Here is a 13,962-nt window from a genome sequence, read left to right on the forward strand (position 1 = left end):
AACTGCCACGTGTTCTGCTATACCGAAGAAACACGAGGTCGCGGGATTGAATCCCGGCCACGGCGGCTGCATTTCGATGGGGGCAAAATGCGAAAAACACCCATGTACTTAGATTTAGGTGCACGTTAAAGAACCCCAGGTGGTCGAAATTATTCCGGAGTCACCCACAACGGCGTGCCTCATAATCCGACTGTGGTTTTGGCACGTAAAATTCCATAATTAAATTTTAATTTTTAATGTTTCAGAATCATGCCCAAGTGGGCAAACCAGGGGCCGAATTCACAAAGCGTTTCGTCCGAAAGTGTTATTTGCCATCGGCCGGCCACCATTGGCATACGTATATTATAATTAGATGAAAAGTGTCAATGAGAAAATAGTAGAGCTACACGAAAAACTGCCGATACAGCTTTCTGTTGCTCAATACGTGCTACATAAAAGTATTTTTCCGAGCGTGAAAGAAGCTCGCGAATACACGCAAAGTGCCTCGAGCGGCCAGTCGCGCGGCAATTTTGCGTGGATTCGCGGGCTTCTTCCACGCTCGGAAAAACACTTTTACGTAGCACGTATTGAGCAACAGAAAGCTGTATCAGCAGTTTTTCCTACAATTTTCTCATTGAAACTTTTTATCTAATTATAATATTTGCGAAGTTCATTAATTAATTAGGTCTAATTATGCAATGAGGGGAATGCAAGAAATAATCTGAGTATCTTCAAGCGACGGCAAATTACATTACCTTGGTTCTGTCCAGCTACGTGGAATTTGCATATTTTGAAATCTCGGTGGCAAGATAGTTGGGACACCCTATATATATATATATATATATATATATATATATATATATATATTATACGAGTATATGGTCTGTCTCGAATCCGGCAACATTGATGCCTTCAGGTAGCATGTGTGGATTTATTGACCAGTTGCCTTCGCCCAAAGAAGATCACGTACTCGTGACGCCTGCGGCAGAAAGGATGTTCCACATCCGCCGCCAAGGTTTGTGGACCAGGGTTAGTTTCTAGTTGTAAAACATAAATAGCCCAGAAAGTTGCTGGGAAAACGGCGCCGCGGTAGCTCAATTGGTAAGAACATCGCACGCGTAATTCGACGACATGGGTACTTAGTGCACTTGAGAGCACTTCTGCCGGTCTCGCTGATTATTGCCGCTTAAGGGCGCTAAAATAACGCGTGATGGACGCTCGTGCGATATAACTAAAAATGCGGGAGACTGAGGCTGTACACCAGTATTCCCGTCGTGCGCGGAATTGGATTACACAACGCTCGGCGACAACATAGGCAACAGATAGAACCATCGATAACATTCGAGAAACTTCGATACAGAAAGGCGCGTCTGAGAGATAACCTTTAACATTTGTTAGCCGGCGAAATGCGGTAAACGAATAAGGATAAACAAGCCTGCTTGTCAATGTTGCTACGGCATGAGCCGGCCAAAAAGAGGTGGAAGACGTTAACTGGTGCAGCCTATGGACGCCATCAACCTTGTCCTTTAAAAAAATAAAGCCGGTTCGAGCTTAACCGTAACAGTTTTGTGATGGAGGTGCTGGGTACTTCGACCCAGACGACGGAGCAATATGTTCAGATTTTATGTACGAAATTAATTTATTTGTTACGCAGAACTAAGGTGGGAGATCCTACTTGGTCACTATAAAAGGTTATATAGAACCGTTCACCTAGTAGCACCTAGTGACATTCAGTGTCCCAAGCTCGCAGTAAACGGCCAGAAGCTGACAAACCGCAGTGAAGTGGTGGAAGAACCATAGAAAGCCGTCGCTTTAAAACAACGAACCAGTCAGCAACATAGCATGGCAACGGGTCAAAGTAGCGCATGGCTTCACTTGATGAAGGTTATTCATTTCTGTAGGACTGTGGAACTAAGCAGACGTAAAAAAAAAAAGAATGCACGAACATGACAGCCCACTTACCTGCGCGCAGGCGGCGACCGTTCGAGGACGCCTTCACAGCGCAGGGCTTCTACGGCGATGGCATGTCACCCAGCCGCGACCAGTTTTTGGTCAACGTGCAGTACTACGACAACGCCCCACCCCCGCCCGGCTACTACGACTACGGCGCCGCTGCGGCGCCCATGATGATGTCACCGCAGGCGATGCAGATGCAGCCCAACACGGTCATGATGGCGTCGCCCATGGGGGGAGACATGAGACCCATGAGGAGCGGCACCGTCATCTCGTCCACCGAACGCGAGTACTTCGAGGTGAGGGAATGCGCTCTCAATGCCTCCAATCTGTCCTCTTCACAATAACCCTTTTTTTTTTTTTTTGCTTGGCACAAGGGCCAGTAATGGCCAAAGAGCGCTAGTGCTCTCTTCAGGCGCAATAGGTGGTGTCCAGTAAATACCGGATATTTTGTCACCGATGGTGGGAAGCGGGACAACCTGGCGCGGTGCGCATGGAGACAGGGAACATGTGGTGCGATAGCGGATGGAGGGAAGGGGGGGGGAGGGAGGGGGGAGGAGGAGATTTCAGGTAGATGCCGCTTTAGCGACTGCAGACCAATGAATAAGGATACGCTGATACTGCCATTTTTTTTATTGTAACATGTCCATTTGGATGTTATACGGAAGTTCATGTTCATGGCTGGGCGGAGCATGCGCAGAGGGGGCCCTTTTGAAAGGTATTGTAAAGAACCTCTCCCTGCCTGGCGAAGTCGTATACCCTTTAGTGCTTCGGACAGCAAAGCTGCTTTACGGAATAGTTGAGTATGTCGTGCTCTACTACTTGTTTTAGCTACGAGGGCGTTTAGTAAAGATTTTCCCTGACCCACCTTCTGTAGACGGAGAGCAACGAAACTTTGCAGATTTATTGGTCCTTCTCTACATAGGTGCCACCCAGGGACACACACTTCTATCTTTTATGCAACTGTAAACACCTCGCTTGTAGAAGTCGACAGGTTGCTCCAAAAGCCATGTTGTGACTTCAGAAATCAGAGTCTCATCATCTGGAAAATGATTGACCTTCAAATATGACTTCATTGTTGGAAAGAGGTGGAAGTCCGATGGTGCGAGGTCGGGTGAATAAGGGGGATGCGGTAGAATTTCAAAGCCGCAGCAGCGTGCTTCCATCTGGGAAACATGTGAGTTGTGAACTGGGGCATTGTCTTGCAGAAGGCGGACACCTTTGGTGAGCATGCCACGTCTCTTGCTTTTGATGACCGCCCGCAATTTCCGCAGCAGTGAAGCATAGTATGCCCCAGTAATCGTGGCACCCTTTGCTAGGAAATCCATCAAGATTACTCTGTGCTAGTCCCAAAAGACTGTGAGCATGACCTTGCCCGCCGATGGCTGGGCGCGTGCCTTCTTTGGAGGCGGTGAGTCTCAAGTGCATTGCATCGACTGGACGTAGTCTCCGGATCATAGTGATGGACCCAGCTTTCATCCTGTGTAATCAGTCTGTTGAAAAGGTCCTCCTGGGGCGCTATAACGTAAAATGATTCCAAACTGTTTTAATTCCCAATTTCTGCAATCAGCCTCCACGATTGGTCAAAACATTTTCGGGCCACTCCCAACTTCGCCTGTCTGTCACGCGACGTCACGAAAACCGCGATAGCTCCCCATCTGCTATAACGTGTACACACTGATTATGCATGATTAAACCGCACAAAAGAAAAAGAATCATTCCTGATTCGACGCTTTTTCAGCATTAGCCCTCTGCTACTTGTCCAATGTTTTCTGGCTACCCCACTTCACCCGTCTGCCACGCGACCTCACAAAACCGCGAAAACTCACCACGTCAAAGTGACGTGTACGTGAAAAAAATGCAAACGAAACTGAAAATTTTTTATGAATAGCCACAGACCCCCGTTCCGAAAGGAATAGAAGATGGCTGCCCGCCGATCGCTCAGGCCCCCGCTACTCGCGCCTGCCGGTGAGCATGTATTTATTTGCGCATGATAAACCTTTTTGCATGGCAGTAAAACGTTATCGAGCCCTTTCGGCAAGTATACGAGATCGCTCTGCCAACTCTTCCTTGCTGAGGATCCGTTTTAGCGGCATTCTTATCCTTCCGTTGCACGCCGCCGCGATTTTCGACCAGCCACCGCAAGCTAAGTAAGGCGAAGCGGACCAAACGGAGAAGCCGCCACCACCCTCTTCATGCGGTTATCTATTTTCACTGTGCTGGCTCGGCCCCATCGAAACCCTCTCCACTAGAGCGTGCTCCTCGTTTCTTGTCAGCCAATTAGATAAGAAAAACCGCTGAGTGTAGGCAATGTTATTGGTTTTGAAAACAAACAAAGGTGAAAGGTGAACGAGGAGAGTGTTTGATTGGGTTGTTCAGACAACGCTGCGGGTCACCGTCTGATGCTTGCGTCGGTGGTTACGTAAATTTGACGTCAAGAGTTTGGAATCAAAACAGTTTGGAATCATTTTAAGTTATAGCGCCCCTGGTTTCCATGGCACATGGTCAAAAGGGCCTGGGAGCATTCGACTCGTTCCTGCTTTTGGAAAGGTGTGAGGAGCCAGGGAACTCAGTGAGCGGATATCTTACGCATATGAAGATGGTCCTGAATGATTTTTTTCCATGGACCCCACACTAATCTTGACATTTTGGGCTAGGTCTCGAACGGTTATGCGGCGATTTTCCAAAATGGCGGCCTCCACTTGCTGGATGGTGTGCTCATCGATAGCGGAGTGTGGTCGCCCTGCAATCGGAGCCGTTTCCACCGAAGTCCGACCGCATTTGAATTGACGATGCCAGTTCTTCACTGCATCATATGATGAGGAATCCTCCCCATAAACCTGTTTTATCTCATCGAACGTCTCCCTTGGAGTGCGGCCTTTCAAGTACAGGAACTTGATGACTGCTCTGTATCCCACTGCATCTATTATAACACCTCACACCACTTCAGCACCTGTAAAAGAAAGGCCGTTATTAGTTCAGAGTTGCACATTGGCACGGGACCTATAGTGACTTATGTATTACACATGCGCAGTTTCAGCATACTGCAATAAATAGAAGTGAGTCAGGGGAAATCTTTATTGAACGCCCCTCGCATATAGAATTTATTGTAGCTATGATCACATCTGCAGTAAATGTACAACTAATCATAACTGTACAGGAGTTGAGTTTGCGCTTCTTGTCGGTCCGGTCTTGTTGGTCCTGACTGCGTGCTTCTAATAACTCTAGCTTCGTAGATTCCTGCGTAGTGGTGTTTTAAAGTTGGCTCTTATTCAGCCAAGTGCTTGACGCACTAAATTCCATGTTACAGAAGAAACTTTCCATGTTTCAGAACAAACTTTACAATGCGCCAGTGCAACAAAAGCTCCATTTAGTCAATCCACCAATTCAAATGGAATAAAATGCAGTTAGCCAATGAACAGAACTCTACATTAAGTTGATTCACCGATTCGATATAATAGCCAACGGCTTCCTTAAAGTGTGTACGTGCATGATTTGACGACTCTTGTTGAGTTGTTGCGTTGACATTTGTGAGATGCTAAAGATTTCAAAATACTGTGCGAGCGGCAGGTGGGGCGATCGAAATAAGCTTTACAGATTTCTTAAAAGTAGGCGCTGAGAGGTACGTGAATTCCACCTATGCACATAAGTTATGGGGCCAAGGTGACACAAAGTGAGATAGAACAAGCAAGTGACACAAAGTGTCACCGTGAGCCACGTAAATAACTAAAATCCAATAATATACTTTTTAGCGAAGGCAGTAAGCGAGTATTTTTGTGTAAGAAACTTAGAAGCAGTCGTATTCCACAATATTTTATTTGGTATATTCCTTCTAGCATGCCCATGTTCCGAGATATCTGCCTGCAAATTTTCATCTGAGTTCGTATGTATCAGGCATGCAGGACCGTGTGGATGTGCGCAGAGCTCCTCACTGGTGTGACGCTGCTGTTGCGTCACAGCGTGGCCGTATAGCTTACGTTTTAATTTTAAGAAATCTATAAAGCTTAATTTTAATCACTCCGTACACGCAGACAGCCATTTGACTCGTATTTGGACAAAAATAGCAAATATACGTGATGAAGACATCATCATCATGATCAGCCTATTTTCATGTCCACTGCAGGACGAAGGCCTCTGCCTGCGATCTCCAATTGCCCCTGTCTTGCGCTAGCTGATTCCAACTTGCGCCTGCAAATTTCTAACTTCATCACCCCACCTAGTTTTCTGCCGTCCTCGACTGCGCTTCCCTTCTCTTGTTACCCATTCTGTAGCTCTAATGGTCCACCGGTTATCCATTCTACGCATTACATGGCCTGCCCAGCTCAATTTTTTAAACAGCGAAGCTATTTAATGCCGAGGTTAAACCGCGCCGTGTGTTGACCAGCGCCAGCCACAGGTGGTCGGAGAGTGGAGGGAGAGGAGATGCAGAGAGAGAAAGAGAGACAGACAGAGAGCGAGAGAAAAACAATTAGGGCCAGCTTCACACTAGTGGTGCGAACACTTGGGAAAACAGCGAAGCTGGCGACCCCACCTAGCATTATCTCGGTTCGGGCCCAAGTTTTTGCGAGGTTATGCTTCGAGACTCGGCCACGTTTTGCGCAAGATCATCCCGGAATCATCGGCAGCCCAAGGAGCAACAAAAACTCGGTCATTAAAGTATCTGGAAGCTCAAACCGAGCTTTTGCTCGGTTTCTAGGGCTCGTAACTCCGGATCTTCTGCGAATTGCCGACGTTTCGCTGCCGCTTCGGCGGCGCGATACTCGGGATCGGACCGAAGTGGTCTCACTCGCTCTGGAGTAGCGGCGGCGCGGCCGCTTTTGCGCCGCGCTTCCTCTTCTTCGGCCGCCCCATCTTCGCGGAGATGTGCTCGGCGCGGAGGCGGCGGGGCTTTTGAGTCACCGCGGCGGCGGCGACGCGGAGCTATATATCCCGTGGGTCGGCGCAGTGACGTCACAGATTAGCTCCGTCTCTGCGCAGCCGCGGCAACCACTCCGTACTGCACGGTGAAGTCATGGTTCGGCAGAGCTAAGCCGAAGCGATGCGGCGTGCGCGATGACATCACGGCTCACGCAGCTGTGGTGAGGCTCGGCGCGGTCGGCGCAGCTGGGGCGAAGCGTTGCTAGGCGACGCATGGTGACGTCATCGCCAGGCGGAGGCTTCGCGGCGTACACTCGACGGACCATCCTCAAGCTTAAACAGCTTCGCTAGTTCAACAGGGGTATGTGCCATTGCGCTTGAACCCTTTCTACACTACCTCCAGGGTCGGCCCACATTCCGGGCGTACACAACCGGACTACCTCCAGCTTAAACGGCTTCGCTGTTAATAAAGAAGTACGTAAACCAAAATTAGCGTTCTTGGCCAGGCGGGATTCGAGCCCGGGTGCCCACGGTCCGAAGGCAAACGTCATAACCGCTGAGCTATACACCCTCGCTTGCAGAACATGCATTTATGGGAACCATATGGTCGCAGTACCGACGATTGTAACACAACTTGCTATGGGCGAGAGAAAGAGAAAATGAGAGAGAGATAGAAGGAGAGAAAGAGATACAGAGAGAGAGAGAGAGAGAGAGAAAGATAGGGACAGAAAGAGAGAGAGAGAGAGAAAAAAAACAATATAAACTTTCTTGGCGAGGCGTGATATGAACCCAGGTACTCACGGTCCGAAGGCGAGCGTCATACCAACTATGTTGTATACAACCCCGCTTGCAGAGATCAACTGTTTAATCAGATTTCACAAACGTGGAACTGGCTTAACACCCGCCGTGGTGGTTCAGTCAGCTAAGGCGTTGCGCTGCTGAGCACGAGATCGCGGGATCGAATCCCGGCCGTGGCGGCCGCATTTCGATCGAGGCGAAATGCAAAAACACCCGTGTGCTTGCGTTGTAGTGCACGTTAAAGAACCCTAGGTGGTCAAAATTAATCCGGAGCCCTCCACTACGGCGTGCCTCATAATAAGAACTGGTTTTGGCACGTAAAACTCCTGAAAGAAAAAGAAAGAAGGAACTGGCTTAATTTTTTTTTCTCTTAATGTCCATTAGGATATCTGCCATCCCAGTTTGTTCTCTGATCCACACTGCTCTCTTCCTGTCTCTTAACATTAGGCCTACATTTTCCGTTCCATCGCTATTTGTGCGGTCCTTAACGTGTTCGCGAGATTATTTGTGAACCTCCAATTTCTGCCCCCTATTTTAGTACCGGTAGAATGCAATGACTGTACACTTTTCTTTTTGATGAGGACATACACGGTCACAAGTCCCACTGTATAGCACGCTTTGGCATAATGACCACAGTGGATGAAATAAATAAATAAATAAATAAATAAATAAATAAATAAATAAATAAATAAATAAATAAATAAATAAATAAATAAATAAATAAATAAATAAATAAATAAATAAATAAATAAATACACAGAGAAAGGAAGATGGCGAAAAATACAAAAATGTATTTGTGCTAGCTGCACTCTAAAATACACCTTCGGAAGCGCAGAAGAGCGCTGTACGAAAGAGGAGAAGGGGGGGGGGGGGAAGGGGCTGCCAGCGGGGGTTAGGCTACCGCAGAAGAAGAAAAAATAATACAATCGAAATTTCAGCGCAAGACAACACGTCCTTGCACCTCAATTTTTTTTTTTTTTTTTTTTTTGTGGAGGCGGGTGCGAGGCATCCGGAAATAAAGGAATGTGCGTTGTCGACAAGAGAGTGACTACTTTACGTGTCTGATGCCGTGAGCGAAGGGCCGACCGAATACAAAGAAAGCGCGAGTCTTGGTGCAGTGCTGCCCGGCATCGTACACCGGCGAGACGAAAAAGGAAGAGGGGCGGTATATGTCTCACCAGAGGTGGCGACCTCTAGAATGCCTTGTGGGAGTGCAGAATGAAGAAATACTGAGCGAAGAAGCAAGTTAGCCCCCCCCCCCCCCCCCCACACACACACACACATACTGACACACACTTCTGGATACACCCCTGCTTCCGGATAATACACGATGACGAATAAACAGCGTACGCACGTGCCTGTAAAGCGTGCTTTGTCTGGTTGACAGTAGTGTATTGCAAAAAAGCCACAGAGTGTAACCATTTTTATTTAAACATATATTGAAATATTATTCAGGCACCATCATTAAACCAACTTCTTTCAAACAACCATTTTTGGAATAGCACATCATATTCACTCGCGCGCCTCACTTTAATGTTTGCATGAAAGCTGATTAAGTAAGCAGGTGTGCTGCGGCGTAAGTAGACCGACATGAAGAGAGGCTCGATGACCACGAGAAGGCGCGTGTGAAATGGTGGTGTTGATGAGAAGCGCTTCCCGTGGGCAGCGCGTGCGAAGGGACACACCTGTAGCGCTGCACTGCCGATCCGGGCAGCATTGCATGTGTAGCGTGCGTTGGAACATGTGGCCCGACTATTACTAACTGAATGAACAAGCGTGGTGTGAGCGCGCACAAACACGAATAGATCACACTGAATGACTGCGGACAACGACTGTCAAAACGCTGGCAGCAAGCATACGCCGCTGCGGGCGAAGGTACGTGCGGTCTATCGCTTCAACGGAAACTGAGCGGCGAATGCACGGCGCATAAAGGTCAGAGCCGTGTGGAGATAAGAGACGGTGCGGACGAGCGACGAGCGCGGTTGTTGGCGGAGTAGAAGTGCGCCCCCCCCCCCCCCCCCCCCGCTCTTTCCAGCGCTGGCTTCCTGAATAGTTGATGCTATGAAATATGTGAAAAGACAGCCAATCCGAGGACACTTACGCACTTCTCATGAGTTGTGAATGCGAAAAAAGTCATGTCCAAATGAACGCCGCTGAGCGTTCTCCGAATTTTGCTGCTGGGAATGTTATCGAGTTTTTCAGATCCGCTGCTGTCTTACTGCATCGGATCGACGCATCTGCGCTTCGCGTTTCTGTGCTAAATTTTCACTACGTTCCTCGGGGCTCATCTCCGCCGCTCGACACCACTCCGCTTCGCGTTTCGAGCCAACAGACGCTCGCGTTCTCAGCCACACTTCCCTGCACATCGAAGACGTTCTGCGTCGCGTCGCCGTATCTGCTTCGTTGAGGCGCGCTGGTGACGTAGCGTCGCGGCAATGCCCTCTCCCCTCACGCAACACCTGGCGCGCTATCGTGACAGCAGGTGCTCCGATTCACCCGCTCTGTTCCGTCGAGGCGCGCTCGTTGAGTCGCAGCCAGTGGGAATTTAGGTGCCATTTCGCTGCTACAGACGACGCCGGCTTTTTCAGCTCAATGGGCCAAATGATGCTTTCGCATCAAAAATAAAAATAAAAGAAAACGCTGAGTTGTGAACCAAAAAGCTAGATACCCTCTATAAGTATATATTTTATGGATATCCTTTATAAACACTGTTCTAGAGCATCGGCAGTGTTCTGGCTTGATTGTGAAGCGCGTTTTTCTTGTTTTTTTTTACGTTTGACGGAGGGGATTTGCAAAGCAATTTTTGCAAAAACTATAGAAGATGATTGTCTAAGCAAGCTCACGGCGAACCGCAGAAGCCAAATGGACACACTAGCAATACATCCGGAGTATACTGGTGACGTCGATAACGGTGTTGTATGATGGCGGCGCAATTATCGTCGCCATGTTTTGGTGGACCGCATGACAACGTGACGACGACGGTGGAGATGATGAGGCGCGACGACGACGGCTGCATGACCAAAAAGACGACATGACAACGGAATCACGGCAGCGTGACGATATGACATAAAGAATATAGAAAAACGGCTTCGCACCTGGGGCGCTTTCTTCTCCACTCGTTCACTGCACTGAGGCCAGATAGTCCTGAGGCCGTTCTCGTTAAAATCGTGCACATGCCACGCGCTGTCTAAGCGATGCTGCGGTGAGTCGATAGGATGATACGGCGCATGTCGACAAGAGACGCGCCGCGAACTTTTGACGACGAACGCGCCCAACAACCACCGGCTCAGGTGGTAGTAGTGGTGGTGACGACGACGACGACGGCGACGACGACGACGATGATGATGATGATGATGAGCTATTGGTATCCCATTTGAAACGGGGCGGAGACAAATAGACACCTAGCCTGATTGAGTTAATCCAGTAATGTTATACATGCTTTTCATTCTAGAGTTTTTGTAGACATCTCCCTAATCTTTTTGTATATTCTTCAAAACTTCTCTACCTTCTACTGCTACTTGTGCCTGTAACGGATCAGGTCGTATCAATCTTTGCCCTACTTTTTTACATGCGAAGCATTTCTTGGTAAACATTTGCCACTTTGACAGTATCTATCTATCTATCTATCTATCTATCTATCTATCTATCTATCTATCTATCTATCTATCTATCTATCTATCTATCTATCTATCTATCTATCTATCTATCTATCTATCTATCTATCTATCTATCTATCTATCTATCTATCTATCTATCTATCTATCTAGTCGCCTACGTCTTGGGGCTCTCATGGTCGTATCGTTAACTTGCTATTTACCAAAATTGGTATACTATGACAAGAGTGTATGACGAACATAAATGATTGGTCATGACATGAATATCGTGTCATGTGTGTCATGTAGGCCATGAAACAACTGCCTGCGTCTTGATGCTCTCATGGTCGTTTCGTTAACTTGGTAGGTACCAAAATTGGCATAGTATGACAACAGTGTATGACGAACAAAAATGTTAGGTCATGACATGAACTTCATGACATGCGTGCCATTTAGGTCATGAAACAGCCGCCTAAAATGACAATGACCCAGCGAAAAGCATATTAACACTCAAGAACCACTGAAATAGGTTCGCACGTGGGTACTAAGGGAAGGAAACACTAAATGATGATGGTACAAGTAATAGTCATGAGCATGACTCTGCAAAAATGACAATGACTCAGCGAAAAAGATTCACACTCAAAAACCACCGAAATGGGTTCTGACGTCGGTAGTAAGTGAAGGAAACACTAACGGATGATGGTAGAAGTGATAGCATGAGTCAGCAAAAATAACAATGACTCAGAAAAAAAGAATAACACTCAAAAACCATCGAAATTAGTTCTGACGTGCTTTCTAAGTGTAGGAAACACTAAAGGAGGAAGGTAGAAGTCAGTCTCAGTAAAAATGTCAATGACTCAGCAAAAAAAAAAAAGATTAACACTTAAAAACCACTGAAATGGGTTCCCACGTGGGTACTAAGTGAGGGAAACACTAAAGGATGTTGATCAAACCCATAGTTATGACCATGACTCAGAAAAACCGACAATGCCACAGCAAAAAGATTTTAACTCCAGAACCACTGCAGTGGCTTCGGGCGTGGGTACTAAGTGAAGGAAACACTAAAGGATGGTGGTAGAAGTCATAGTCATGACCATGACACAGCTGAAATGACAATGACTCAGCGAAAAAAAGGTTAACGCTCAAAAACCAATGTAATGGGTTCGGATGTGGTACTAAGTGCAGGAAAAGGCTAAAGATTGATGGTCGAAGTCATAGTCATGAGCACGACTAAGGCCCTTAAGGTCTCTTAGGCCTAGATAAAGGGACTCCTCAGGACTCACGACATGAATGTCATAACATGCGTGTCACGTAAGCCATGAAACAGGCGCCTAAGTCTTGGTGCTCTCATGGTCGTTTCGTTAATTTGGTAGGCTCCCCGCACACTGCTTAGCATAACATCGATTCCCACCGGGCGTGGGATCTGGCGGATTTTTTCCCACCAATACTCTAAACGTCTCTTGCTTATCTCGACTGCTGACCGGCTGACACAGTGCGTGACACAGTGCCACCGCCGGTTCCGTCCACTTTAAATTCAAGCGCTTCTGGAAGGTGTACCTCACCTACGGGTCTCACTGCGTGAATTATTTCGCATTCCATCAGCGTGTACCGAGTGGTCTCCGGAATTCTGCTGCAGTAGACACATGCCTCATCTTGTAGCGCGTATTTGCTCCGGTGTGCTTTTGTCCTTAGGCAACCAGCTCGAGCCTCAAATAGTGTAAAAGCGTGACACAGTGCCACCGCCGACCACAGCGTGCGAGTATAAAACTGCAGACGCCACAAAGCTCTCGTGCGACAGTGCCTCTCGAAGAGCTATAGCTAGCGCTAGGCGAAAAAGTACGCTATATAGAGCTAGTGCCCCCTCAGCGGAGAAGGTCCGACAACGAAAATTAAATTGCCAAAGCAGTCAAAGAAATTTATTGGCTTTGAAGAGGGACCTTCAAGCACAGCGAAGTGGCCAATTCATGTAACATCATGAAACAACTGCCTAAACGAACAAGCGTCTACAAAATCCTGCGTAGATTTGCAATTTCGATCCTTTGAGCTAAACTTAACTTCAAGCTGATTTTAGCGTAGAATGCCGTCTAAATGTAATTTACGCAATGCTTTATGCCGACTGTGTCGCACAGCGAATGGCTGTAAACTTATTGTCCTATGGTATTGTGGGTGGTACCAGGAAGCGGGTTGTTTTACACAAGCTGCGTCGTAGCTTTAGCTACCAATGTCAACGTTTTTCTTCTGAATGTTTGTGTGACACTCGTATCAGTAGTGTTAATTAGTGATTTGTCGACTCTATGTTTCCATGACTTCACGTCACCAGCGCGCCTCGACAGAGAAGAGCAGGCGAAAGGGAATACATGCCGGGCGGGCGCTAGCACGCCAGGTGTTGCGCGTTCCTTGACCGCGCAAGCTCCCGCCTGGGTTCTAAGTGCGCCTCGGTAAGGCCAAATCAAAACGCACCAAGCGTATCAACGCGCTCGCTTGCCCGCGAGGAGTTCATAACCGGAAGGGGCGCTCAGAGGCGTTCAAGTGGACTTCTAATTGCTTTATCATTCACAACTCATACGAAGTGCTTAGGTTTTCTCGGATTTTTTTTGTGTCATAATAACAGTTAGGCAGATAAAGCATTCAAAGTGGTTAATTTGGTGCTATACCAGGGGAGGTATTCTGTAAGAGCCCACCTAGTGGACATGTCCATTTCGTCTGCTGTTGAAGTTCTGATTGGCTGGGCTGGGCTGCGCGTCCGCAGCAGCCAGGTGCCCCAGCCAATCAGTGCTTCAGC

General features: G+C 47.6%; 1 protein-coding gene across 1 annotated transcript in view; it reads left to right on the top strand.

Annotated features, from left to right (window-relative positions):
* LOC119446193 (membrane metallo-endopeptidase-like 1) overlaps window positions 1–13,962 on the top strand; it is an 87,144-nt gene that overhangs the window by 3,482 nt on the left and 69,700 nt on the right. The window contains exon 3 of the mRNA XM_037710554.2: window positions 1,952–2,231. Within this exon, the coding sequence (XP_037566482.2) occupies window positions 1,952–2,231 (280 nt within the window). The remainder of the gene's footprint in view (window positions 1–1,951; window positions 2,232–13,962) is intronic.

This window comes from Dermacentor silvarum, chromosome 3 (assembly GCF_013339745.2).
Source record: "Dermacentor silvarum isolate Dsil-2018 chromosome 3, BIME_Dsil_1.4, whole genome shotgun sequence".
NCBI lineage: Eukaryota > Metazoa > Arthropoda > Arachnida > Ixodida > Ixodidae > Dermacentor > Dermacentor silvarum.